Genomic DNA, 27,998 nt, shown 5'->3' with positions numbered 1-27,998 from the left:
AGGCCGCCTGGAGCCCGGCGGCTGACGCCGGGGGGCTGGACGGGAAGCCGCAGCAGCCAGGGGCTGCGGGCAGCGGAAGAGCCCGGGCTCCCGCAATGGCGTCCAACGACACGGCCTCGTCCGCCTGCCTGGACTCGGCCGCCTTCAAGGTCGCCGTCAGCACGGCGCTCACGGCCCTCATCCTCGTCACCGTCGCCGGCAACGTGGTCGTGTGCCTGGCCGTGGGCCTGAACCGCCGGCTCCGCAGCCCGACCAACTGTTTCATCGTGTCCCTGGCCGTGACCGACCTGCTGCTCGGCCTCCTGGTGCTGCCCTTCTCGGCCCTCCACGAGCTGTCCTGCAGGTGGAGCTTCAGCCAGGCCTTCTGCAACATCTACACCAGCATGGACGTCATGCTGTGCACGGCCTCCATCCTCAACCTCTTCATGATCAGCCTGGACCGGTACTGCGCCGTCACGGCCCCGCTGCGCTACCCCGTGCTGGTCACCCCCGCCCGGGTCGCCGCCTCCCTGGTCTTGATCTGGGTCGTGTCCATCACCCTGTCCTTCCTGTCTATCCACCTGGGGTGGAACCGCCGGAACAAGGCCAGCGCCGCCGCCGACACCGCCCCGCACTGCAAGGTGCAGGTCAACCTGGTGTACGGCCTGGTGGACGGGCTGGTCACCTTCTACCTGCCCCTGCTGGTCATGTGCGTCGCCTACTACCGCATCTTCAGGATCGCCCGGGAACAGGCCAAGAGGGTCCACCACGTCAGCTCCTGGAAGGCGGCCACCATCCGGGAGCACAAGGCCACCGTGACGCTGGCCGCCGTGATGGGGGCCTTCGTCGTCTGCTGGTTCCCCTACTTCACCGCCTTCGTGTACCGCGGGCTGAGAGGGGACGACGCCGTCAACAAGACCTTCGAGGCCGTGGTCCTGTGGCTGGGCTACGCCAACTCGGCCCTGAACCCCATCCTGTACGCCACGCTGAACAGGGACTTCCGCAGCGCCTACCAGCGGCTCTTGCGCTGCACGCCCGCCGGCCGCGAGGCCCACGGGACTTCCCTGGTGTCCAGCAGCTCTCGGGTCTCCAGGACTCAGAGCCGAGAGCCCAGGCAGCAGGAAGAGAAGCCCCTGAGGCTGCAGGTGTGCAGCGGGAGCGAGGTCACAGCGTCCTGGGACAGGTAACAGCCTGGCCGTCGGCGTGTGGGACGGGGCTCGGGGAGGGGCCCGGGGAGGGGGACCGGGGTGGCGGCTGCTGGCGAGGTGCTGGCACCCGTCCCGAGCGCCTTGCCCACCTCGAGGTGCGCCACCATCCCAGCTGCCCTCCGGAAGGGGAGCTTCTCGCTCCCACTTCAAAAGGACCACAGCTTGGCCAGGGCCCCGTGCAGCTGGGACCTGAGTCGAGGTCCCCCAACTCCAGAGCGCGCGGGCCCTTTTCCCCAGCTGCGCTGCCCTTACAATCAGGAGTCCCGAGTGGGAGGCCCTGCCACGTAGTCATGAGGGTTCGCCTGCACCCCGCAGGGCGGTCCCCAGACAGCCACGCACCACCGCCGCCCCTGGGGCTCAAACGAGAACCCGGCTCGGTGGCTGAGCACCGTGACGTGTCAGCTCTCCCGCAGAGGAGCCAGGCCAGGGGCTCGGACCCCATATCGCAGGCCTCGGGGGAGATGAGGCGGGGAGGGGCCACCGGGGTGAGAGGTCGACAGCCCCACGGGTGACAAGCCAGTGCGAGGGAGGGACCGGGAGACCGCACTGCAGAGCGGAGTGGCACCGAGGACCCCCGGGTGAGGGTTTCGGGGAGCCCTGGCTGTGAGGTCGATCGCCTGGCCCGGACGTGCCTGTTACGTGCCCCACAGACCGTGCCCTCTGCCCCTGAGAATGCTGGTCTGTGCGACTGACGGCCTCATTCATTCATTCATTCATTCGCAAACATTTATCGACGCCCACCAATGCCCGGAGCTGCGCTGAGCACCAGGGCTGACGTCGGTGGCATCTGTGGTGAACGGTCATGGGATGTCCGCGGCGCGGCCCTGGGCTCAGCTCTGCGCTCACTCACTCTGGGGCTCGAGCGGGCCCCTACCTCTCTCGGGCCTCGGCGTCCTCATCTGGCGGAGTGCGGGGCTTGTCCTCACGCAGCCCGCCGTGCTCGCCTCCCAGAGCTGCCTGCCGGGGACGCGAGCGACGGGGTGCCAGCCGGCCCCGCAGCCGCCGTGGCCGCACTGCTCTCGCTCGAGCGCTGAGTGTGCGTCTCGAGAAAAGCCGTGCTGGGCACCACAGACCCACGCCCTCTGGGTTCCGGTCTCTGTGGGCATCATGGGGGAAAGCCCAGGCGTGGCGTGTCCCCCCGCAGACTTGGGTCCCAATTGCCCTCCCCTGTTAGCCTTCCGGAGCGAGCCTCGTCGCCCCGGCACCCGGCCTCCTCCCGGCCTGCTGGCCTCTGGCTCCCTCTCGAGTCCACGCCCCCCGCCACCCCGGTCTCCCCTCAGCGAGGCCCGGAGGCTTCGCGTCCTGCCCCGATGGTCAGACGCCCGTCCGAGTCCTCGCAGGCCCCTTGCTCAGGAGCCGGCCTCGGGCATGCCGTCCAGCCCCGCCACGCCGCCCCCTCCTGCTGCTCTCCCCTGCGCGCCCTCCGCTGAGCAGGCCGCTTCACCCCTACACCCGTAGGACGCATGCGGAGAGCGCTCACTCGCTGCCACCCGCTGCCACCGCCAACGGCCCGTGTCACCTTCCCGCCACCGTTTCTGCGTCAATCACTCCGCACAGACCCCCGCCCCCGCCCGTGTGCCAGATGCTCAGGGCGTGTAGGGGACAGAGCGAGCGCCCCGCCCCCCAGCCACCAGAGCTGTCTAGGAGAGGGGCAGACCAGCTACGGCTCGGGGCCGAGCTTTCAAACGCGGTTGCTGAGCCCCGGGGGAGGCGGCGGTGCCCGGCCTGGGTCGGGGGTGCTGTCTCGGGGGGCAGACCTGTGAGCTGAGCCCTGAATGCCGACAGGAGAGACCCGCCCCACAGGGCAGGGCTGGACCTTCACGCATGGGGCCTCATCCTGGTCTCTGCACAGCCCCAGGAAGCGGGGGCTCATTTCGTCTGCACTTTGCAGACGAGCAAACTGAGCCTCAGGGAGGCCAAGCACATTGTCTGAGGTATCCCAGCCAGCAGGTCTATCGAAGCCGAGGCCTGTGCATGGACAGGAGAGCGGCCGCATCCCTGACTGTCCCGTGGGGGCCAGGTGTGCGGCACCGTGGGAGCACATGCCTGCTCCTCGATCCTCATAGCCCCCCAGGGCGGGGCCAGTGGAGAGGCCGTGCACGCCTGCCTGCATCACACACGCACGCACACACACACAGCTCACTCACACACGCACAATGCACGCACACGCACACACAGCGCATGCACACATGCACATACACACATGGCACACACACATGGCTCATGCACACACAATACACACGGCACACACACAAACACGCATGCACAAATACACGTGCACACATGCACACGCACACATACACACATGCGCACGCACACAGACAGCAGCCTCAGAGCACGTCCCGTGCCTGGCTCCGACCTCCGCCTCGCGGAGCAAGGGTGGAGGGGGATGGGGAGCCAGGCACGGGGGGTGCAGGGGGCCAGGCACGGCCAGCAGCGGATGGTCCCCTGAAGCTGCTGGGGTGATCGGGACCTCGCGGGGCCTCCATCAGGTCGGCCCCAGCCTCCCCGGCATCTGATAACGTGTCCTTCCTGCCACCTGGGGACAAAAGCCCGCGCTGACCTGACCGAGAGCCCTTATCACTGCCAGGGGGTGGGGCGTCTGCCCGACCTGAGAGTTTCAAGGGGCCGGTCTGGGCCTGCCCTTGGGGTGGCCGGACACGGTCAGCCAAGGGGAGACTCCAGGGGACAGAGTGGCACAGCCGCCGGCCCTCCCTTCCCTGAGGCCGTCCCCAGCCGTGTCCCCGGCAGGAGCCCCATCTGCTCCTTCCCGGCGCAGCTGGCCTCCTCACCCCACCCCTCGCCCCCTCTGCCTGGGCAGCCTCACCTGCCGCCTCTCTGATCCCGGCCCCAGCCGCCTCCCCTGCTCAGCGACCCGCCCTTCCCCCGGACAAGGGCCTGTGCTCCTCTCCTAGGGCCACTGTAACTAACGCCCGTGAACCTGGCGGCTGAAAACAACGCAGAGTTATTCTCCACAGCTCAGGAGGTCGGGAGTCTGAGACCCAGGGCTGGGGGGGCCTGGCTCCTGCTGTGGGGGGCTTCAGAGCAGAGTCCGCTTTCCTGCCCTTTCCAGCTTCTTGGGGTGAGGGGGGCACCCACGCTCCTTGGCACGTGGCCCCGTCCTCAAATCGCCCTGACCTCTAGCCTCACCCTCCTCTTCTGCAGGCAGCCCCCCTCTGCTTTCTCACAGTTAGGGCGCTCGTGATCACACCTGCGGCCCACTGGGATAATCCAGGACAGCCTCCCCATCCCACACCCCTTAACTTACTCCCACCTGTGGAGTCCATTTTGCCATAAAAGGAAGCATTCTCAGGCTCCCGTGATGAGGGTGTGGCCATCTCTGGGGGCCACGTCCAGCGACCGCAGGCCCCGTCCTTGGGCTAGAGTTACAGGCCTTGCATGATTTGTCCCTGACCACCTCCTGCCACCACCCCGAGGCCCACGCCCACCCTACACCCACTTCCGCTCCCACCCCGAAACAAAGCGCTCAGAGCCTGTTCATCCACGAATGCCCAGGACGCGCTTTGCACCTGCGCTATGTGGGGCGCGGCGGTGAGTCCCCCTCTCAGCAGGATGCTACTCGAGGGAGCTGGCTCTCAGGCTGCGGCCCTGGCCCACAGCAGGCTCCCAGAGGCAACGTAGCCAGAATCAGGGCACCCCACCCCACCCACGGCAGAGAAGGGATCCAAGCCCATGTGACCCCAACGCCCAGGCTCCTTCCACGATGAGACGCTACCTGGACCTGAATTTATCCCAGACTCATTGGTACCGGATGGGGAAACTAAGGCACGGGGAGGCAGTCGACCTGTCCGAGGCCCACGTCAAGCTCCGGAGGGCCTGGGAGCAGACTCCACCAGTGACCCCTGCCCGCGGCGGCTCCCCCGCCCACTCGCTGGCCCCGGGAAATCTCCCAAGTCAGGGAGATAGTGTTCACGGCGCCTGGAGCCCCAGGGGCTGCTTGGGCGTAGTGCTTCCTCATTCCTGCAGAGCCTCCTGCCTGGTGCCTGGAGGCCGGAGGCAGGGCTCCAGAAAGGCGGGGCGTCCTCACGCCCCCCACGGGCCTCGGGCCAGCGCCCGCCGCCCCCTCCCTCCCTCTGCCTGCTCTCCGCACCTCCGCAGCCAGCGGGAGCATTTCCAGCCGTGAGTGGGGTCACGTTATGTGCTTGGAGTGAGACGCAGAGCTCTCATCCGGACCAGCAAGGCCCCGCCCCCGTGCACCCTGCCCCCAGCCCCGACGCCTTGTCACCCCCCTGACATCTTTAATGTCTGTCCCCCCAGGCCGCGAGCTCCCTGAGGGCAGGGCCCAAATCTGCATCTGCTGTGTCCCTAACAGCTAGCGCTGTGCTTGGCATATTTGTGAAATGAATGAATGAATGAATGAATGAATGAATGCCTTGTGCCAGGTCCCTGAGTGCCCAGAGAAGTGAGTAACAGTGCCCCCACTTTAGAGATCAGGAACCAAGTCTCAAGAGGGGCCGACAAGAGCCTAGTGAGGGCTCAGGAATCCTGGGTCCCTTTTCTAAACCGGACGTCACAACGGGCTGCCCTCCCGACCAGCAGGCCCCACAGCCAAACCCACCACCAGCTGTCAATCAGAGCATCGGCATCTCCGGTGGAAAGAGGCCCGTCCCCTCAGACAGGCCCAGAAGGTGAGGGGACCTGGATCAGAAGCACAGGAAGTCCCCCCGGCCCTCCGCGGTCCACGGCCCCTCTCAGCCTGCAGGCGGGGGCTACGGGCCAGGCGCGAGCTGGGTTCTCTCGCGTGAAGCCCAGTCTCGCGGGCAGAGAGGAAAAGGCGTGACCGATGTGACCGATGCCCGTTCCCCAAGCAGCTGTTGCTCAGACGGAGGGTCTCGCAGAACCTACCCCTCCGAGAGCCCCACCTGGCTGACCTGTGTCATTTGGCCTCTGAACGGTCTAAGGTTCTGGCCCACTGATCCCAGCCCCTCCTACTGGCCACTTACTGTTTGCAGAGGCACCTGGAGCCGCTGGCCCTGCCCCTCGCCCCCCAACTCAGGGGGCCCAGCTATTCCCCTAAAGCGCATCCTGCTGGCCGCTTTGTGGCCCGAGCCCCCTGTGCCTGAGTCACACCGCGGGGCTGCCAGGGTGGTCGCCTGCCTCGGCGTGGAATCGGGGAGGCCGACATGGGTCCTGGGCCACCGCGAGCTGGCCGGGTGACGAGTGGCAGACAGGCCGCTGGACCGCGGGATGTACTGGCTACGCGGAGTCGGAAGGATGAACGGAGTGAGGGACGGGCCACGAACTCTGCTCTTTCTCTCCTTCCTCTCGCTCTGCCTTTTCTCGCACGTGCTGTCTTTCTTACGACGGTTTCGTGGAGCTGTACCCTGCACGCGACACGACTTGCCGCTCGCTGGCGGGTAGCGTATTCGCAGACTTGGGTGGCCGTCACCGCAGTGTGAGCACACCGTCGCCACCTCCCGGAGAAAACCCAGAGAGCCTTCCGCCGCCCGCGGCCGACCCGCAGGTCGCCTGCCCGCCGCCCGCCCCTGCGGAGGCCCCCGCCCCGGGCACTGCCCCCCGCGGTCCCACTCCTCCCTCGCCAGGGCTCGGCGAGACGGTGGCCCTTAGCCACGTGCGGGCCCACGGCGGCTGCTCCGGGCGTGAGGCTGTGCCCTGGACCCCCACAGGCAGCCGCCCACGTCCCCCCACCTCCTGCCCTGGTAGCTCCGGACAACCCCCCCCCAGGCCTGCAGGGTTGGGGCAGACGCTGCCACAGGGGGTTAACGCTTTTCCTCTTCTGTCTCTTCAGAGAGTTTGGGGAGTAAGCTCCCCTCCACCCCTGAGAGGAAGTCAGGGGAAGGAGAGGAAGGAGAGGAGGTGGAAGTCAAGGAGAATAAATCATGACGCCCCAGGAGGCACTTGAAAGGTAGAGAACCCCTTATGCACCCCCGCCGTGACTACGCCTTTGAAGCCGGCTCTGCCTCAGCCTGCCCTTTCCCTACCCCCATTCCCTCACCTTTCCACTCAGATCTGGGGGGCCTGCTGTGGGGAGGAGGGGAGGGGAGGGAAGGGGAGAGGAGGGGAAGGGAGGGGAGGGGAAGGAAGGGGAGCCGCGCCTTCTGGCCACTGCTGGTGGCTTCGTGCCCGTGAGGTAAAGGTGCGCTCCAGGGGAACGGGGTAGGAGAAGGCCCTTTGTCCAGGGGACCCAGCCCCAGGCCGCAGGGCCCGGCAAGCAGAAGGGGCACTGGGTTCCAGCCCTGACCGTGCCGGAGGCTGCAGCGTGCGGAGCGGGCTGTGGGCATCGCAGCCCCACGGAGGAGGCTCGGCCCGTCCGCTTCCAGGGCAGAGCATGTGCCACCCGGAAACGGACGGTCGGGGTGGGTGGCAAGGCGACCCCCAGTGCCCGAGGGACTCGGGGAACTCCGCCCCTCCCCCCTGACCTGGGGGACATGGAATACCCACGAACGCTGAGCCACCGTTGACACGGAGCGCGGCCACGGACACTCGGAGAGAAACCCCGGCCCCGAGGCCCGCGTCCCGGCCCCCGCCGCGGCCCGGTCGCCCCTCCCTGCCCTCCGCGGCCCCCGTGTGGCACACCGAGTCCCTAAGCCGGCCACACGCCTCCCACTCCAGGGGCTGCCGAGCCTCGCTGACTCATATCCACTCCCCATATCCACTGACTCACAGCACCCACTCCCCACCGCGTGTGCGCGGGGCGGGGGGCGGGGGGGCGGAGGCCCCCGATGAGCCAGGCGGGGCGCGAACATGTGTGAGGAGCGCCTGGACCCGGCGGCCGTGGGGGCCCAGCCCCCCGCGCGGGGGGGCGTCTCAGCGGACTCTCGCGGGACACTGGGAATTTTCTAAGCTGAGGGGCAGCAGTGGGAGGTGGACTCAGGCAGGGTGGGGGGGCTCACGGGCAGTGGGGAGCCATGTCGTGCCTGGTCTGCAGACAGAGCTCTGGAGCCTGACCCCCCGTGTTGCTGGCGGGCGGCCTTGGGCAAGTACGTCTCTCTCTAAAACTTTGTCCCCGTCGGGCTGAAGCATCACGGTACCCCCCACCACGGCCGAGGAAAGGTCCAAGGCCATTCGTGCCTGTCCCCGGGACGGATGCACGAGGTGTGGCCCCCCGTCCGCCCGGGCGTGAGAGTCCGTGCCTCGTCCTGCTCGGGGTCCCACGGGAAACGTGCATTTTCCAGGTCAGGGGAGCTGAGTCCGTTTCAGCTGTCAACGCGGTGACTCGGGAAGCTGAACCCAGTCCATACGAGACTCTCGCCCCTCCCGGCTCCTCCATCTCTCCAGGGCCAGCTACGTTCCCGAGGCCGCCTGGCCCCACTGTACCCTCCTGACCACTCTCTAGCCCTGCCCTGCCGGCTCCTCCATCCACGACGCCCATGTCACGCCTGGGGCCGGGGGACACAGCTGGCCTGCTCCCGGCTGTCCCCGGCACTGCCGAGAACCAGCTGTGCCCTCCCACGGGCCTCAGCCTCTGCTGCAGGCCCTCAGCTCCTCGGACGCCCCCAGCAGGCAATGTGGGGCTCGCTGTAGGGCTGGCAGATTTGGGGGGGCCTCTGGCACTCCCGTGGGAGTAGAGAAATTGGGGTACGTTCATTGAGCCCATGCTCACAGAATGCGTGGGGACAGCCAGGCAGTCGGCACTCAGCGGGCAGTGGCCGTCACTTAGAGCCGGGAACCGGGTGTTGGAACCAGCAGACGGGGCACAGCGCGGGTTCCTGCCCACCACCTGTGTGACCTCGGTCAGGCCGCTTAAACCCAGAGGGGGCCGGTCCCCACAGCAGGAGGTGGGTGCTGGTGCCCGCCTGGCGCCAGGCTCGCAGGAGCTGCTCGGTGACTGCGGGCTGGGGGCCCGACACAGGACACCCCTGAAACCCGCCACCCCCACGCCCTGCAGCCGCGGCTCTCCCAGCGGTGGGTACACGCTCCTCGGCAGGGGGGTGACCCCTCCCTCCACTCTCCGCGGGGCGCCCACTGCCGTGGGCAGGTGCCGCCTCACTGACCCCGGGAGGGGAGGGGGCACGTTCGAGCTTTGGTGCTGGGTGACCCGGGGACATCGCTCACCCCCCGGAGCCTCGGTTTCCTGGTCCGCGAACTGGGGCTGCCTGCACTTGTCGTAGAGAGTGCCATCGGGAGGACGGCCTGGGGAAAGGGGGCAAAACGCACCAAGGGGACCTGTCACGTGAATGCTCAGCGAGCGCTGGTTTTCGCCAATGATTCATTCATCCCAGCTCCCAGGGGCCAGCTATGCTCAGGGCCCACGGCGACTGCTGGAGCCACAGCAGTCCCTCCCGCCGTGAGCTCCCAGGCTGGTCCCCGGCTGTGACACCCGGGTTCAGGGACCTGTGCCCTGGGAGGGCCCTCGTCACGGCTCCTTCGAGGAGCCCAAAGCACCCAGACTACTGCCATCTACTCTGTCGTGGGGACAAAATGAACAGGGATTAGTGGTGTGTGCCTGTGTTATCTACTGCTCTCGGTTAAGTCCCAGAGAATTCTGGGGTGCGTCGATGAGATAAATTTTACTTTATTTAGCATGAAAATAAGCACAGTGTTGGCGAAGGCCCTGTGGGAAGCCTCTGCCCGGCTTGCCCTGCCCCCTGCTCCTGAAGGACAGAAACAAAGCTCTGCCTTACGGACTTGCGATTGGGTGACATCCCTGCCCATCATACCTGCTCCCGCCCCATCCCTTCACGACAGACCCTGGCACAGGCGACCCCTCTGTGCTCACTTCCAGAAAATTATGAGAAAGCCACGAAAAAAAAAAATCACGTCTTTCACGAGCAGAGGGCTGAACTCCGATCCCGTCGGCATGTCGGGTAACGTTTGCGGTAGAAAACAGAAGTTTGTGACGATAAAACGCTCTGATGGGGCTCTGGGTCCCTTGGCGTCCGGACATTTTCACCTCGTAGCTCCTTTTAAAACAACCAGAAGTTACAGTCTGGCCTGGAGAAGGGGGCGGCCCCGGATTCTGGCAAAAGTTTAAGGCAAGAGGAGTGGCCCCTGCTGGGTCGCGGCTGGTTCCCAGGACGAGAGGGGGCCACTTTCTGGTGTCCCCCACTTCCTCGTAAAGGAGAGGGGCTTCCCAGAAACCCCGTTCCCAGGGCACGAGTGAAACCTGTGGCCGCAGCCTGTTGCCCTGTGGCTGGGCACGGGATGAGCAGGGCTCAGGATCGGCCCCGACCCGCGACACGCGGCCCTCGACTGCCCGTCCGTGGTGACTGTCAGGTTGTGCCCGCCGCCGGACGCCGGGCAGGAGGAAGCGGAGGAGAAGCTCCTGGAAGCTCAGAACGTCTCCTTCTCCCACCGTCTCGTGGCCCTGTCGCTGGAATCGTCCCCGTCTGGCACAGGAGGCGAGGGGCCCGGGGAGGGAGACGGGGTCCTCTGCGCCCGACCGTCCCGGCACAGGTGTCTGCTGAAGTGGGAGCCTCCCGGGCGTCCTGCTCGCGAGGCTCTCCGGGCTGGTCCAGCGGGAAAGTGGCCCCAGAAATAAAGCCAGCGTAAGACACAGGGCTCAGGGCTGCCACAGGGAGCCGGCGGGGGCCCCTCTGCCTCTGACGATCCCTGAATTTGGGGAGTCAGAGGGCTGATGCCTGAACAGCATCTTGAAACAGAAGTAGAAATTGAACATCCCAGAAAGAAAGGGCTTTGGAGTGCCGGGCGCAGCACGAGGCACAGGGACCAGAGAGCACCGGGTGGGGGTCCTGTGTGAGCGCCGTCTGGCCCTGGCCCCTGAAGGGAGGCGCTCAGCGTCTGCGGTCCCAGCAGCAGGCCCGGGCGGTCGCTGACTTGCTGACTCCGGTCTCACAGGTGAGAACCTGAGGTGCAGAGGAGTGCGGAGACTGGGCCCTGCCCCCTGGTGGCCGGACATGGCATAACACCCTTCGTGTGGAAAGAGCCGCAGATTCAGAGACCGTTTGTTTCTTCGGGAATGTCATGAGCCAGGAGCTGTTAACTGCCCGTGGCAGAAACCCAGTCCACAGAGGCTTGGGTTGGTGGAGGGGAGGAACTGGCTTACAAAACCGACGAGACCAGAGTCGTCTCAAGCACGGCTGGGTCCAAACGCTCACAGGTCACCAGCAACGTCTTCCTCCAGCGTCTGACTCGGCTTCGCGCAATGTCGACGTCACCGTCAGAGCCAACAGCCCTCCGAGCTTGCATCTTGCCATCTCAGGGGCCCCACGGAGAAGACGCCCCTTTCTTCCCGTTCCAACCAAAAAACGTCTCCGGCTTCAGTTTCATTGTCCGGATTGGGTCAGGTGTCTCCCTGGAGCCGGGGCCACCTCACGCGGCTGGACGAAGAGTGGGGAAACGCAGACCTTGGAGAAGAGTCGAGGCGCTGTTCCCAGGAGCAGGGGCACGGGGGACGGGAAGGCGGGCGGCCGGCGGGTGACGTGGCCTAAGCCTCAAAATACAACGTTAAACAATAGCCAAAAAGGTAGCTACGGGAAAAAAAATCACAAGACACGATTTCCCTTCTATGAAAGTAAAACGCAGGCAGAGCACAAGGTATTGTTTAGAGACACGGAAATACCTGCCAAGGCCGGTCCGGGGCTCGTCGAGGTCTGTTTCGTAGCCTGAGAGGTGGTTACAAGCGTGTATCCATGCTTGTAGTCTTCGATTTTCTTTAGAACACACGTACGTGTTTTTATCCCTTCTCTTTGGAGGTGCGAGTGCATTTTGTTCAAAAATACTTAATGATGGAATCGGCAGGGAACCAAAAGATGTGTCTGCCTAGAGCAGTTATTTGAGATGTTTATTTTCTTCGTTTTGTTCATTTCTGTGCTCTGAATGTTTGACTAGGAACACATGGCATTTCCAAATTATTTTCAGTGATTTTTTCAGCACTTTAGAAGAAGGGAAGCAGTCACTTCCTGGGCTAGAGCGAGCTCTCCTTCGATGATTCTGCCACGTCATCGGAGCCACAGGCTCCGCCTGGAATGTTAGCACCTGCCCGCTTGGCCAGGTGTGTGCACGCTGGCCTGGAGAAGGACCGGGGCCTCTGGCGTGCCAGCGGTATGACCTTGACGTCCTGGGGAGGGAGGGGCTGGCCAGACCCACAGGGATGCTGAAGGAGGCGTGCGCGCTGGCGGTGGCCGTCGGCCATGTCCTCGCTCACAAAGCCTCGCGGAGTCAGGCGCCCGAATCCACAGCTCCCATCCGATGGACCTACGGACAGGCTCTGGCCACTCTCCACAGGGGAACAGTGAGCTTGACCCCCCGGTGGCCTAACAGATGACGGCCGCAGCCGAGGCCAGCACGAGTCTCAGGGACGCCCAGGGCAACTGTGATGGGTCTCAGGACGGAGCGGTGGGTGACTGCCAGGCAGAAAGTGGACGAGGAAAGCTACCTGTCCCACCTGGGCAGGAAAGCGAGAAACATGGCTGTATTCGTGGCCTTAGAGCCAAGGCCAGATGTCCTGCCCAGGGCCACAGAGCGCATGACAGCGTCCCTGGGGACACCATGCTCGGGTTCCCCTGTGTTTGGGCCGCCCTGCGAGTGGGGATGGGCGGGGCACCCCCCAAAGCCCAGCCGTTCGCAGACCCGCCAGCTCATGGCCCTCGCCCACCTGTGTTACGTGCCTTTAAATGTCCACACCAACTCTCTGTTTTCACTGAAACACACTTACAAGAAAACTTTATGTCGCCACTGTAAACGGAAGGGCAGAGTCACGGGTGGAAAACAGAGGTACTCGTGAACAGATACAGTGCTACAGGACGGCCTCGTCAGTCTGGCCGACGCAGCTGCCGGTTACAGCTGGGAGCCTGCCCCCCGCCTCCTGCCACACAGGGGGATGCGGGCATCAGGTGCTGACCGGGGAGCTCCGCCTCCGACCTCGCGAGGTTTGCAACAAAAGCCGAGAAAGGATCTCACTGCGGGGCCGCGCAGGTGTGGCACCCACATGCTAGCGGGCAGCAGGGCGAAGGGGCTTTGCGTGCCCCGAAGCGAGGGGCATCTCTGCTTTCTGAAAGCGGACCTCGCACACTTGCTTAAACCCCGTCCCGGCAAGCGTGTGGCTCGCGTGCCTCGGGGGGCTTCTCCTTCTGTCAGAGTAGCCGAGGACCTACTAAGCGCCAGCCGCCGTGCATGCGTGTGAGGGGAGGGGGCCTCGCCTTCGGGGAACGCGCGCTCCCCGATGGCGAAACAGAGGTGCTCACGCCTGGCTCTGGCGCGAGGCTGAATAGATAAGTCTTCACCTCTTCTCGTCCCAGCCTTCCCCCAGCTTGGGCCAGGCTCGCGAACCGTGTCAGAGATTCGGAGACGGAGAGCGTCGATCCGGCTCTGACCACGAGCCAGGCTTTAGAATGCTTCATTCGTTCAGGAACTACAGTTTACATCCATGCCGCCCTGAGCCTGCCCGATCCCATGTGATCTCATGAAGCTAAGCAGGGTCGGGCCTGGTTAGTACCCGGATGGGAGACCACCTAGGAAGACCAGGTGCTGTAGGCATAAAAAAATTATTTTTAAATAGGAGATTGTCAACTGACAAGGTCCTTGCAATCCGTGAGGTCAACCAAAGGTTGCCTCGCCTAAAAAATAATAATAATAAATAAGTAAAAATAAATGGAACTGAGGAAAAAAAGAGAAGCGTGGACAGGTAGTGGCCCGGAGGGGCAGGGACGCGGGACCACAGGCAGAGCACGCGGCGGGGGTCGCGGCCTTGCGGTCTGCGGGCGCGGCTCAGGGCCCCTCCCCGGCGGGCTGAGGGAGCACGTTTCTGTGCACACGGAGGGCTCGCCGCCGCCTCGCCTCCCCCTTCCTGGGGCCTCGCGTGGCAGAAGCAGCGGCCAGAGGCCCCCGTCCGCGGCCGCCTCGGCCCTGACCCGTCCCCCTGTCTCCGCAGGAAGCCAGCGCGGCACTGCACCACGTGCTCCGGTGACCTGCTCAGCTGCTGCAAGACTCTGTGGGGCCTGCGGGTCCTCCGCAGACCCGCGGGGGGCCCCCCGGGGGCGCGGCCGCGGGACCCGCTGAGGACGCGGCGCGGACACTGCCCCCCCAGGCTGCCCAGGCCCCAGGACGCCGAAGACGCCGCTCCCGGTCACCAGGATTTGCCTCCGGGAGCCAGTAAGGACCCAGTGGCCCCTGAGGCCAGCGAGGATGCACCCTAGCCCGCGTCCGGGGACTCCCGGAGCACACGGCAGGGTGCCGGGGTCCGGGGCCTCGGGTGGACCCGCCGTCTGCGCTCGGCGTCCCCAGGCGGGGTTCCAGGTCGCCCTGGGCCCCGAGCGCACGCGGGTGCTGGCCCTGGGTCGTGAGCGGAGGCCGCGGGCGGCGTGGGCGTGTGTGCGTGGACGTGCGTGTGCCCCGTGCACACGGCAGAGGTGCCGGAGAGCGCCGGCCTCTCACGCCCTCGTGGAAAGAAAGTGGGAGGAAGAGGAAGCAAGGAAATTATCCTTTAGTGAACACCTCCTGTGGGCCAGGGACTCCGCCTGTGTGAGCTCCCGACATCCCCGTCACGTGGGACGAGCATCGGGTCCCCACTGTGCAGAGAAGGCCACTCGGCGGGAGCCTGCGCCCGGCTCACCGCAGGGAAACGGCCGTGGACGGAACGAGAGAATGAAGGAGCGCTCGGGGGGAGGGGTGACGGGGACGCGAGACCCTGCCCCAGCCCGACACCCCGCTGCCTCTCAGGAGAGGGGTCGGGACGGTCCGGGATGCTGTCCTGTCAGCGGGAAGTGGCGTGGAGTGGACGTGCTGGGCAGCGTGTGCGGGGTGTCGGGGGGCAAGGTCGCGGTTTCAGGGGACAGGGCGGACGTGAGTGGGGGGGGGGGCGCACCCCGCAGCCGCCTCTGCCAGATGTGCACCCTCGGGCGAGTCCGGGGACCCCTCCCCTCCGAGCATCTCACTCCTCTGCCCTAGGGCATGAGCTCCCTCTTCCCTTCACCAGGAGGTGGGGGTGCAGACCGGTGGCCGGGAGATGAGGGTGTCCCGGACGCCCCCTGCTGGCTGCTGCCCCTCCCTGAGCCCGCCCTTCCCCAGGGCCCAAGACCCCCTCCTGCCCCCCCCTTCCCCGCCTCGTTGGCTCCTCCGTCCCCTCCGGGGCCAACAGTGTGGTAGTTCCCCGAGCACTGTGATTTCTCCCCCTCTGTGGCCTCGTCTACGCCCTCGAAACCGAAGCTACCCAGGGACTTGTCTCTGAGGAGATCATCCACGGATCTGAAGGGCCCGGGCTCCTTCCGGGAGCTTCCGCCCTCCACTGCCTCCACGAGGCCTCCACCTGCCCTCGGCCTCCCCCGGCCGCCCTCGTCCTGCGCCCGCTGCTCCCCCAGGGCCCCCTCCGGGACAGGGCCTGCCCCGGCTTCGATGGTGAGCGTCGTGGCGCCCCCTCCACCTGCCCGGTCATCGCCCCGGTCCCCTTCGTGGGGGCACTGACCCAGCGTCCCGCCCGCCCCCTCCAGGCCCCCTGACCCCACAGCCACAGTGTGCTGTGCTCAACCCAGACCCGGGCGCATCGCACACGGGGGACGCGGCCGGGCACGGCTGGTCCGGTTTGCTTATCTCTCTGCTCGTCCAGAACCAGGCCGTGCACAGAGCCGTTCAAAATGCCTTTCCTGGCCTTTCGGCCACAAGACCTCGGCTGAGATAGCACTTCTTGAGGAAGCCTTCCCCGCCCCCCGCCCCCACATCGGGCCAGGCCTCCGACATGCTCCCCCAGAGCTGTCCTCAGAGGCCACGGCATGGCAGTAACTTCCCGTCGCCCGTGATTTCCTGGCCCCCGCCGGCCTCCCCAACTCGGGAGGCCATGGGTCCTGCCCGTGTCTGTCGACCACTGCACGTCCAGCCGCCAGGAGACCATCTGGCACACAGTAGGAACTTTAAGCAGCTCGCTTGCCAGTGCACCTGAAGGTGTGCTTTGTCCCCATGGCCCAGAAGTTATCAAGTCTCTCAGCTGGACTCCTTCCGGAAGCCACGGAACCCCCTCCTCAGAAGTGCCCCCACCCCACCCCGGGAGTCTGGGGCAGGTGGGCGCGAGATGGGCGGGGCGATCGCAGGCAGGTGGTCGGGGCTGAGGCCGGGCGGCCACTGCAGGGGCCCCCGCCCCCACGGCCCCTTGCAGCCTCCGATGGCTGCAGAGGTGGGGCGCAGGCTGCCTGGAGGAGGCGCGTCGGGGGCGGGCCCCCGAGTCTGCATCTCGTGCCACCGGCATGTCCCAATAAAGCTACCCAAACAGATGACGCCGCCTTGCGGTTTTATTTTCTCACGTCCTGGGAAGGAAACACACCCCGAACTTCATCACGCGGTGTGCCTCGATTTAGAGAAGGAGTCATAATGAGACGCTGGGGTGAAGGCCAACTTGGCACTTGCCTTAAAAAGTAAAGGCGTTCTCACGAAACGAGGCTGCGTCTGCAGACACCACCTCGGAAATGCGGGGCGGGCTGGCGGGGAGGCCCGGGCCTTGGCCCTGCTCACCTGGTGAGCCAGGTCCCCGGGCGGCGCTCAGTCGGGGTTCGCGGAAGGGAATGCTTCTGAAGCCGGCAGCTTCAGAGATGCCCTTGTTACGTGGGAGAAAAAGCCATCTTCGAACAGAACACCTGCGGCGGCGGAAGTCTGCAGGGGGAAGACGCGGGGGTTCTGCACGGGGCCCGGGTCTCGAAGGCAGCGGTGGGAGGGAGCTGACCAGAGCCCGGGTCACCGATTCATAACGGCAGTGTCACGGGCGAGCAGGGTCCCCCGGGACGGCGGGGGGCGGGGGCGGGGGAGTCAGCCGCGGGGCGCTGTGGCCTCCTGACCTCCGGCCTCGCAGAAGACACAGACAGACGCGCCACGACACCTGTCCACAGGAGGCGGAGAGGAGGCCGTGAGCCGCCAGACCTGACGCCGACGGGGACCGATCTGCCCGCGACGGGCTCTAATGCACCTCAGGGCAGGAAAGACGAAGCCGTGTGACTGGAGACGCGGGGAGACGGCAGCGGCGGATGGACGGAGTCAACGGACGGCGCTGAGCAGATCTACGCAGTAGAAAACGACCGACGTGAACCCCGGGGCACTTTACAGGCCCCCAGCCAGGGCTGGACGTCTGGGAACTACAAATCCCAGGATCCTTTTCCAACCAGTTTGGATCGCACGGGTGGGAAGTGGAAGAGAAGCAAAACCACCAGGCAAAAGGGGGGTGCGGGAGGGGAAGGGGCGGGGCGCCGCCCCCCACCGGGGTCATCCCACCAGAGCCACATTAGGCAGCTGCCTCATCCGAAAGTCACCGCGAGGTGGCTTAACGCACGAGGTCTGTGTTGCGGAAAGACAGTCTGTCCAGACTCCAGTGTGGAAAATGGACCGGGGAGCGGGGAGCAGGCGGGGGGCGGGGGCGGAGGCAGAGTGAGGGCGAGCAGCCCCACCGCAGGCCAGGGTCAACCGTCGCCCCTTATTAGGGCCTCCTCCAATGTGCTGGGGACCCAAAGGACTCAGGCCCTCGGTGTCCGCCTGAGAGCCGGGCTTGTGTCCAAGTGTGACCAGGAATCCGGGGAAAATGGGGTCACAGAGGCCAGTGCTGAGGCCACCAAGGCCAGGAGTGAGGGGCAGGGCAGGGAGCGTGGGAGGCCACGGGCCACAGCAGCCATGAGCTTCTTAAAGGAGACGTTCCCGGAGCCCGGGGCCCAGGCTGTGTGTAGACTCAGAGCCGCAGCGTGCGGGTGGCAGGGGGTGCTGGGGAGCCTGGACGGGGCCGAGCCGTTGGAACCCCATCTTAGCTAAGGGCCGGCAGTTCCCCTTCGCTTAGCCAACTCTATCTGTCCTCGGGTCTAGCTTTGGGGAACAGTGGGTCATCTTCCTTGTCCACTTGAGGACACTTTTTCCAGGCCCCTCAAGCAAGAAATGGTAGCGAGGGCCCGCGCCTCCCACCTGAATGCCAAGCATCTCGCCGACGATTCGGGAGCCTTCAACAGTCACTTACGGCGGCAGGGTGACTGGGAGGGGCCCCCCGCGCCCTGCCGATAGCCCTGAGGGGCCCATAATTCATTATTTTGGGGGTCACGGCAGATGCCGGCACCGGACCCCCGACCTCCCCGCCCGGGTCACACAGCACCACATGCTTCTCACGCCCCAGACGCCGCCGTGCGAGCCGGAGCCCCGGCCTCGCTGCACCCTCGCTCCCTGGGGCGCTGCCAAGGCTCCGTGTGCCCGGGGGCCTGGCCGGAGTCCCGAGGCGTCCGGTGGGACCCAGACAGTTGAGGGAGGCGGGAGGGGAGAGAGCAAAGGAGGAAAAGTACGAAATGAACATGAATCACTCCTGCTTTGCCAAGGTTTCTCTGCGGGGCTCGGAGATCCCACAGAGGGTCTTCCACGTGCACCCCAGGCCTTGCTGCGGCTCTCCTGGGCCCCAAACTAGCTGTCCGGTCCCCATTCTCTCCTCCCCTAATATGTCTGGCCACCTCGCTGCACCCCACGGACACCCCAGCGTGAGTGGCCCATGGCGTCCGATTGGCTCGGGAATCGCTGTGTAAACAGGTTCCTTTGCCTCCTTGCACCCCGTTTCCTCATCCATAAAACGGGGCAATTTCTGTATCTCACAGGGCCGTTGGAGGAATCAGTGAGACCTTGCAATGAGAAAGGGCTCGGACACCCGCGAGCTCAGTAAACGTGGCCGCTGTGACTGCTCAGATACCAGTCTAGGCGCCCCTAGGCTTAGACACCTAGATGGCTCCTGTCTCCTGCGGTGACGGGCCAGGCTCCTTCGTGGACATTCCCGGTCCTGCCCGACCGGGGCCCGACCGCCCCTCCACACTCCCAGCCATGAGACGTGCACACCCTGCTCCGAACGGAGGCTGCGCAGTCTCGTTTCGTCGGCGCTGAGCCTCTGGGCCGGCTACCCCTTCCCCAAGGCTGGGGACCCTCCCGCGCCCTGAGCCTGGTCCAGGACGCGAGACCGAGTCAGGGCTGCTCCGGACGCCCTCTCTCGGGGACCCTGCGAGCATCCACTCCAGGCAGCTGAGCCAGACCGAGCAATGGGGGCCCGTGAAATGGAGGTGCTGTGTGAGTTTTCGTCCATGCTATTTATAACCGAGATGGCCTTCTCGAGAAGAGGCCCCTCCGTCGTTATCTGGGTCCCTTTGTTCTGTGGAGCACCTGGATGAATCTAAAATGCAGTCATCTGCATAACGGGACGAGGACTACTTGCCCAGATCTTGAGGCGCAGTCTGGGGTGGCAGATGGTGAGGAGGAGGGGCGGGAAAAGAGGAAGGAGGCCAGCCATCGAGAGGGGGGCCATGCGCATTCTCGAAACGACACTTCGAGGAACAGGGGGTGGCTGGGGCCCACGGGGCGTGACGTAAGCCCTCGTCACGCTGCAGCCTCCATGACGAACGTCTCCGGGACGGTCCGCTGCCCTCGTGCGTGGCTTCTGGGGGGGTCTGGGAGGGGCGGCATTTCACACCTGGATCCCCGTGGGGCACAAAGGAGGGCCTCCTGGAGGAGGCGGCTGCCCAGAGGCAGTGAGCGTCGAGGATCTGAGCCCTTTGCAAAGTCTCCGTGTCTTCATGTCTCTGTGTCTCGGGGAAGGCTGTGCACTCCCTGGAGGGCGGGGAACGGGGGCGATCGAACCGACCTTGGCCAGCTCCCTCGCGACCGGGAGGCCTCAGCCGTCGTTTTGGTCACACGGGGTTAATAACATCTATTTTGTAGGTTGCAGTGAGGATGAAAAGCTATGATGAATAAAAGCAACTCATGGCCACACAGGGGCACGAGCATTTGAGGTGGATTATCCTCTCAGTGACCTCTCCCAGACAACGGACCCACTGAAACGTGTCACTGAAGATGGGCCCGGCCCAAGCAGAAGTGCGGCTCGAGCCAGCCAGGCAGGGGAGGGCGCCCCGAAACTTAACAGAGATAAACCACAAGCGCTTACTCACATCTCCAGAACCATTCTTCTCTCACAGCTGGCAAACTGTGCACTGACCTCCCACGGAATTGTTAAAAAGCTCTTGTGCTGACCCTTTTTGTTCCTGAAAAGAACCCTCGTTGGCGGTCACCCCACCCCCAGCCCCTGGCAACGCTAATCCCCTTCCCGTCTCCATGGATTCGCCCCTTCTGGACATTGCGCCCTACGCACGGGCGGTGAGCGCAGGCTTCGCGTGCACGGTGCCAATTGCTGAAATTCAGAAGCATAGTCGTTCCTGCTGCTGACCAATAAAAAATGCATTACCTCAAATTAAAGCTCTTGACTGCACCTCCCACGGAGCTATTTGATTTGGAGGTACCCCGAAGGCAACCTAAGGAAGGAACCACAACCAGCAAGAGAAGGGGAATGTTCGGCTGAGCATTTTCAGAACGCTGGTCCACTGGGGCCAGCGAGGTGCGGGAGTAAGTGAATTGCTTTCTGCACACAGTTTTTGTTAACAGGAAAATCTGTTTTCCCCTGATCCTACTGAATAAATGTTGGACAGAAATTGAAAGGCAGACCTGAAGGGGTGACAAACTACGGACCTGCCTGGGGACCCACGCACCTCGGTCCAGCTGTGAGCCCAGCAAGGACTTGCTCAGAAAAGTCATTTTCTATCCTTAAGAAAATGCATGCAGAGCTCGGGAATGAGGGTAAAGGGCAGTGGCATGTCCTCTGGGCGTCACACAGGGTGTACGTGGCAGGCCCAGCGGGGGGTCTCTGATTTCCTAGGGGAACCCCCTTCATTGGTTTACCATCGACCATTGGTCAGGGACCGGCCTCCGTAAAGTTACATGCTAACTTGTAGATGATGGATAAGTTGCAAATGTTGTGGTTTGTTTGTTTGTGGTTTGTTTTTCGGCCAAGTAGAAACGCGCATGGTTCCTCATCAGTAGGGAAGATGGCACCAAATGCTCCAGTCCCCGGTGCTGGAGGACACCGGCCAGTTTCGCGCCTCGCCTGGCACGCCGTTCCAAGATTCGAGACGCCCCCTTGGCAGACACGCCGCTGTCTCTCAGGACCTCTCCCATCCCGCTTGCTCCCTCGTGAACGGGCTCAATAAATCTCTGTCACGTGGCGACCACACATTTGTACGAACCACGCTTTTCACCTTTCGAAAATTAGTCCTTGATAAAATCTTGGATTCTAACCCCGGCCAGTGGGCAGGGACGCCCCCTGCTGGCAGGGTCATGCTACCCACTACACAGCGCAAGCACGAGGTTTGAGACCCACGAAGATATTCAGACCCTGAATAAACAATTCAGAGCCTCCAAAATGTAAAAAAGAAAAATGGAGATTTAAAAATGAATAAATGCCTAGATAAATGTCTGCAACGTATAACTTGTCAACCGCAGCTTGTGATTATTTAAAAATTATTTTTAACACGAGATCGCCTCGGCAGCCACAGCTAATGCTGAGGGTCCCTCGAGACAAACTGGGAAGGGATGTTCTGTGTGTCGGTGTTACTGGATGTGAAATGGAAGTAAATACAGTTACTGGGGACGTTCTCTTGGAGGGGCAGTGATCCCACCTGCCCTGTTTCTAAGTTACAGAAACCCAGGCCCACGTGCCAGGCCCGCCTGCCAGGCCTACCTTGGCTCCCTGGAATCTCATGGGAGAGGCGGGGTGCAATTCATGCCGCCTCCCGACATCACTGAGATGCTGTGCCATCAACCTGAGGTCACTTGCCATGCTTCAGGGCCCCTGGCGTGGGATGGGATGAGGGGTCTGGACGCAACTTGGCCATCCACCTGGGCAACGAGAGGCCGCCCCCCTTTTCGCGCTATCCACCGAACTTTGTGGGACATGCACGAAAAGGGGTGCCCTTCCACCAGCTGGTTTGGCTTCATCGAATCCTTACTGCGGTATCCATGGTAACCCCACGGGGCAAAGAGGAGAGGTTCGATGGGGATTTCACGTCTCCATGTCAACGAGGTCACAAATTACTTTTTAAAAGATCTTAATGATCTAGAAGTATCGACCGTGGTCCACTGCGGACGGCAAGCGAAGTATAAAACAGCATGACCTGTGCCAACCACAACGAACGCTCGACCAGACCCAACTCACTCCTCCGGCCAAGGGGCAGGAGTCAGGTCTCCTGTCCTCACTTCCCCGAAACTGTCACCGCAGACAAAGCCAAGTTCTGTGTTGACCCGAGAGGAGAAGAGAAAAAGCAAGTATACAAACTGTGGTTTGCACTAAGAGGGACCCTCACTTCTCTCCGGGCCTCAAAACCCCGCGGTCTGAATTCTGGCTCCAGTTCGAGTTCTCAGGGAACTCTGAGGCCTCTCACGTCTTCATTTGGACCCTGGTTGGTCTCCCCCCCCCCCCCCCGTACGATGGGACCGGCCATTAGTGTGCGTCAGGGCGGAACCGGGTCCGGTCTTCAACGTGCCCAGCCCCTCTTTGCTGCCTAGTACGGGTTTGCTCTAAACGCCCCCACGATTTTAAAGTCAGTAACTATTTTGCACGTCACTGAATAACAGTTTCCAGGTCTATGAAAAAACAAACAAGCTGTAGCTTGATTTTGGATGAAGGTCCTTCCTTACAGATGTGCTAACCTGGGAAGATTTCCTCCACATCTTATCGGCATATTAAAATGCTTTCAGACCCCACCTTAAACGGCTCTATTGGTGTCGAACTCAACTGCAGCTCATCCGCTGGTGTAATTTTACTGCTTGAGGAATATGTTTAAGTATCAACAGGGATCGGTTTTGATTTTGAAACGCCTTATTTGGCAAGATCTGGTCCATTCTTCTTCCTCAAACGGGTGGTCTCCGAAAACCAGAGTGACGTGTCATTAGGAGAAAACGGACCTGACTTCTGCTCGGTGCTGCGCTGACGGGCATGCACCTGCCGCCGCGTGTTTAAACCGGCCTGGCAGGCAGCTGTCAATCACAGCTGCCCGCACCTGTGAGCGCCCCACTTTCTCATAGTTTCCTCTGTGGCGGACCCCTCCTGCCCAGTGCAGAATACAAACCTCGGCATTTGCCAGCCTCCTTGCCCTTCGGGTGCGGACATGTGACTTGGAATTGCCCCCTCAAAGGCAGCAAGCTCCTTTGATTAAAAAATGAGCCCTGTGCGGAAGCTAAGCAGGGCCGGGCCTGGTTAGTACTTGGATGGGAGACTACCTAGGAAGACCGGGTGCTGGGGGTGTGAAAAATAAAAAATAAGGGATTGTAAGCTGACAAGGTCCTTGCAACCTGTGAGGTCAACCAAAGATTGCCTCACCTAAAAAATAAATAAATAAAAAATAAAAATAGCCCCGTGCAGAAAGCGCTGGGCTGTCTGAGGCAGGGGTGCAGGTGGACCCCGCCACCAACGCGGCCAAACAGCCCAGCCACGAATCTGAGCTTTCTAACCACCTCTGAGCTCACACGCCCCTTCCTGCTTGACACCTGGCTTCTGGCCGGTAGTAGGTACCCGGTGAATTCTAACTGAATGGGAGCTGGCGAACCAAGAACTGCTGCGCGCAGGGTTTCAAGAACGCGCATGCGTGTGTATGCAGGTGCGTCTCCCTCCGCTACCTGGACGGCAGAGCTGTGTCTCCCGGATGCTCGGGCGCCGGGGCCTGCCGAGTGCTTTGCCAGCGTGGCCGTGGGCCCCGGAGACCCCTGGACGGGCGTCGTTTCATCCGCTCTACGCCCGCCTGTCTCTCTGAGGCGGCTTTCGCTCAGGCATACCCCTGGGGCGGGGTGGGGCGGCTCCCCTGCCCGGGATGTTGAACCGAGGGCTCTCCCAGGGCCCCCTCAGGCCCAGGCATGGAGACCCCGCTGTGGTTCCCGACCTTGCAAAGTCCTGCCCTGGACCCCCAGCTGCACCTCACAGAGTCGGGAGTCGGCAGGGCCAAGGGGATGCACCCAGCGGGAGCCCACCCCTCCTCTCGAACCCTCCAACCTCTCCCTGTCCCTCCCCTGCTCCCCCCGCCTTGTTCCTACCCATCATGCACCCTGCACAGTTGCCATTTTAATGCCTTTTTTATACTCAACAAACCAGGTGCCTTCAGAGGCACTCTGACTAAATACACCATTTTTTCCCTCCATGAAAAAAAAGAAAAAGAAAAAACAACATCCGGGTTTCCTGGGCCAAAAGCTTAATCCTAGGGCCTGCGCAGGCCTTCCCCAGATCCGGCCTCGCAAGGGCGGACGGCGCCGATGGCGTGCACACGGCTGGGCCCAGGGGCAGCCACCTGCAGGCAGGAGATGGAGAGAGTTGTAACCCTTGGGCATGTACAAGGCTTGGGTTTTGTGGGGTGGAGCCGGGGTGAGGAGACAAGGGGGTGGCCTCATTCGAGGTCCCGCGCTCCCCCTCCTAATGTGCTCTGCTGCCGAACTCCAAGGAGCCCGAAACTTTACATTTGAACCTGACCTTCCAGGCAGTTTTCAAAGTATACTTGGTAAAGGTCAAAGCAGAGAACACGTGTCACATAGTAAGTAGTAGTTCGCGCACTGGTCGCCCGGTGCTGCGTAAGGAATGACCCCCGCACTGAGCAGCTTAAAACCTCACGGCGTCAGGAAACGGGACCCGCTCAGCAGGGTTTTCTGCTTCCCGGTCTCAAGGGGCCGCGGTGCTGCCATGCCAGCCCAGGGCTGACGGTCACATCTGAAGGCTCGAGCGGGGGAGGGCTGGCTGCCAGGCTCGCTCGGGGGTGTGGGCGGCGCTCCGTTCCCCGCACACTGTGGATCGGCAAACCCCGCCCCCTGCCCCCTGACACCCCACCCCCGGCAGCCAACTCCACCGAAGCCTGCAAGCCAGAGGCAATGAGGAGAGTCTGGCAAACCGGAAGCCACCACCTCTTGTAACCTACTGTGGAAGGGACACATGTCACCTTTGTCATAGTCTTTTGGTTAGAAGCAAGTCGCGAGGCCAGGCCACACTCAAGGGGAGAGCACAAAGCACCTCCTCGCTGCACCCCACATGCCCCACCCAGGGGTCCCACAGAACTCAAGTGCCTCAGCACGAGCCAGGCCCTGGGCTGTGCGTGCTTCACTCCACCCCAGAGTCCAGGCCCCCCGGGGGCTAACTGCACCCTGGACAGATGAGCAAAGCCCGGCTCAGAGGGAGCTTCCATGAAGGGCAGAAATTACCATCGCCAGTTCCAATTACCAGCTGAGCTAATTGCAAAAGTAATTGCAATTGAAGGGCCTAATTACCAGGCTGGGCCAGAGAGGCGCCTTCTCCCCGCCTTTGGGGAGCCTCCTGCTGCCTCCTGGGGCTGCAGACGCGGCGGGGATCCCATTCTGGAAGGAACAGGTCTGGCCTGCGTCCCAGAGGCCAGAATGCCAGACACAGCCCCTGCCTCCTCCCCCCAGAAGGCTCCCCAGGCCTGAGGGCAGCCCCTCCAGACACTGCCCCCGACCCAGACCCTGACCCTGACCTTCACCTTTGCTACACTCCAAGTGCCAGGAGCTATGACCTCTCCCCACCAGCACTGGGACCTGGGCCTTCGGCCTCGCCCGCCCCCAGTGTCTCTACCAGGCACACTCAGCTCTGTCTGGCTGGACTGTGTCCTCTCAGGCACCCCTCAGGCCTCTGTGTGGCCCCAGCCTCTGGACCCCACTGCCCACCTACCTGCAGGACCTTTCCTGGCACCCCGGCCTGCCCAGCACACCTGGCCTGGCCCGGGGGAGCCCAGCACGCAGCACGTCCTAGAGAGAATGAAGGGCAGGAAGAGAGCCCACAGAGGCTCCGCTGCCTTCCGCCCTCCACCAGGCACCCTCCGACCCCCTGTCCACACCCCCAAGGTAGCCGTCCTGGGGCCTAGCCGCACAGACACTGTCAGCATGGTCCACCACCGGAGGTCAGGGCTGGGCGGGGCTTGTACAGACCACGGAGTCAGGCGCCAACCCTCCAGGGCGTGACCTAGAAGGGGGCCGTGGTGGCTCCAGGTGGGCACCTGGCTCTGGGCCCATGGACCCCTCACTCGAGGGGAGCAACGCAGCTGGCGAGCCCATGAACGACCTCCAGGGCACGGGGACTGTGACGGGGGTCCTTCTGCCTGGCCTTGCGGGTCAAACCGGAAGAGCTCCTCGTCCCGTCCCGTAGAAGACGCGCCAGCTCAGGGGTGGCCAGCCACTGTCCTGCTCGGAACCTGAACGAGGCCTCCCCACCCCCGGATGCCCACGCTTACCCGGCCCAGCCCGCCATGCCGCCCCGGCACCCCGTCCTCTGCGCTCCCTCGCTGCCCCCACGTTCTTGCTCGCCCACCTTGGCTCTTCCTTTGTCTGGGCAGAGCTAGGTTTTGGGGAGCCCCTGAGGCTTCCGCCATTTGGGGTGGGGCTCCTCAAGGAAAGACCACAAGAGGGTGAGTGGGATGTGAAGTCCAGATCCCTGGCTAGTGAGGGCCCCGAAGCTTTGGGCCACTAGGCTTGCCTCCCCCTCTGTTCCCAAGTCCCCTGGGACATATGCCCCACCTGTTTCCTGCCATGACCAGCCTTCCCCTGGCCCCTCCCACCCCCCCCACTCCCCCCCCACTCCCACCCTGTTCAGGCTCCCAGGATGCCCCGGGGGAGGATCCACAGTGCCTGCATCTCCCTGCACCGTGGGCATCTACCCTGGGGGGATTTGGGGGTTCCCTGAGAACAAGCGCAGTACCGAGTCATCAGCACTTCGATCTGGGGTGCACAGGTGTCCCTGGAGACATGTGGAGCCCCCCCCCTCCCCCGCCACTGCTGCCGGCCGAGGCCCCCAGCTCCACACTCCCACAGCCGGAGCCCAGGCACGGAGCGGCCACCAGGGGGCAGTGCGGGAACACGGACGCTCGTCCGCCCGCGAGGGGCGGCCCCTCCCCGCAGAGAGCGGCGCCTCCCAGCCCGCCCGCTGCTCGTCCGCACTGCTCCGGGGAGGAAACCAGGGCTGGGGGGTCGGGCAGATCCAGGATCACACCCCCTGGCTGTGTCCGGTTAGGCAAGTCCCTCCCCGTCTCCCAGCCACAGGCTCCCTACCTGCAGGGCTGCGGTGAGGTCCCCTGGGCCTCTGGAAACAGAAAACTGATAACCCGGTGGTCTCTGTTCCTTGTCTGAGTCCCAGATTATGCCCCATCAGCCCGACTCTAGCTGGACGGGGAAACGATGAAAACGCCAACCCCATAACAAGGCTGCGAAGAGCCCTGATTTAGTCTCTATCAAAACCATGAGCAGTTCATTGACTTTTCAAAGGGAAATGAGAGGAAACGGAGCAACTGGGCTGGGTGCCGACTGAGTTAGCAGTCGGGGGCCTGTCACACGGGCCACTGCCCACGCTGGCCCCTGACTGTGTGCTGCCGCCTCCGCCTGCCCGCAGGCGGCGAGCCCCTCCGGGCTGCAAGGGCACTGACGGATGCCTCTCCGGCCCCCAGCGCCCGGCACGGGCGCCCGCACTCAGTCGGCGCTCAATAAGCGTGCACGGCCCCGCTCCGGGGAAGTCCCCTTTTCTCCCACCATGCACCAGGGGCGCTGCCTGCGGCATCAGGAGTCCCTGGCTGCAAGTGAGCACCCCAACTTAGGGGAGCGGAAACCGTCGCAAGGTGTCCGGTGGCTGCGCACATGCAGGAGAAGCCGGAGGGCAGAGCCCAGCAAACGCTGGAGAGAAGCCGCCCGCCATCGGCCGGGCTGCCTCTACGGCGAATGCAAGAGGTGACGAGAGACTTCTGGCGGTCCCTGCCTGTGATTCAGAGCCCTGGAGTGAGGCCACCTCCCTGGGCCGGGCTGGCCCGGGGAACACGCAACACCTGGGCGGACAGCCCCAGGGTAACCCCACCCACAGCGCGAGTCCCCCAGTGAAGGGGGCAAGGAGGCTGGGTGGCCACAGACCACCAAAGGGCCACGACGCGCTCCGGCACAGCGAGCCCGGGCTGGGTCCCCGGGCCCCTGTAACCACGTCGGGTCCCCGGGCCCTGCCCCACAGCACAGAGAAGAGGAAGGTGGGCAGGTGGAGACGGCTGTCTCTGCTGGTGATGGGGAGGGGGGGCCGTGTGGAGCCCCAGACAGAAG

General features: G+C 63.7%; 1 protein-coding gene and 1 pseudogene across 8 annotated transcripts; both read left to right on the top strand.

Moving 5' to 3' along the window:
- Positions 1–20: 20 nt before the first annotated feature.
- HRH2 (histamine receptor H2) lies at positions 21–15,567 on the top strand. 8 transcript variants are annotated; one of them, XM_036224846.1, is made up of 4 exons: positions 21–1,162; positions 5,748–5,836; positions 6,958–7,074; positions 14,002–14,064. In XM_036224846.1, the coding sequence occupies exons 1-3, from the start codon at positions 96–98 to the stop codon at positions 7,050–7,052; spliced, it is 1,251 nt and encodes a 416-aa protein (XP_036080739.1). In that variant the 5' UTR covers positions 21–95; the 3' UTR covers positions 7,053–7,074; positions 14,002–14,064. The 8 variants fall into 8 exon arrangements, with proteins under 8 accessions (XP_036080739.1, XP_016010702.2, XP_036080738.1 ...); XM_016155216.2 differs by lacking the exon at positions 14,002–14,064 and adding an exon at positions 10,968–11,910; XM_036224845.1 differs by lacking the exons at positions 5,748–5,836; positions 6,958–7,074 and having other exon boundaries at positions 14,002–15,567.
- LOC118606097 lies at positions 13,488–13,607 on the top strand (annotated as a pseudogene).
- Positions 15,568–27,998: the final 12,431 nt, after the last annotated feature.

The sequence above is a fragment of the Rousettus aegyptiacus genome, unplaced genomic scaffold (genome assembly GCF_014176215.1).
Source record: "Rousettus aegyptiacus isolate mRouAeg1 unplaced genomic scaffold, mRouAeg1.p scaffold_m13_p_7, whole genome shotgun sequence".
In the NCBI taxonomy this organism is placed as follows: domain Eukaryota; kingdom Metazoa; phylum Chordata; class Mammalia; order Chiroptera; family Pteropodidae; genus Rousettus; species Rousettus aegyptiacus.
This window is presented reverse-complemented; position numbering and strand designations above follow the sequence as displayed.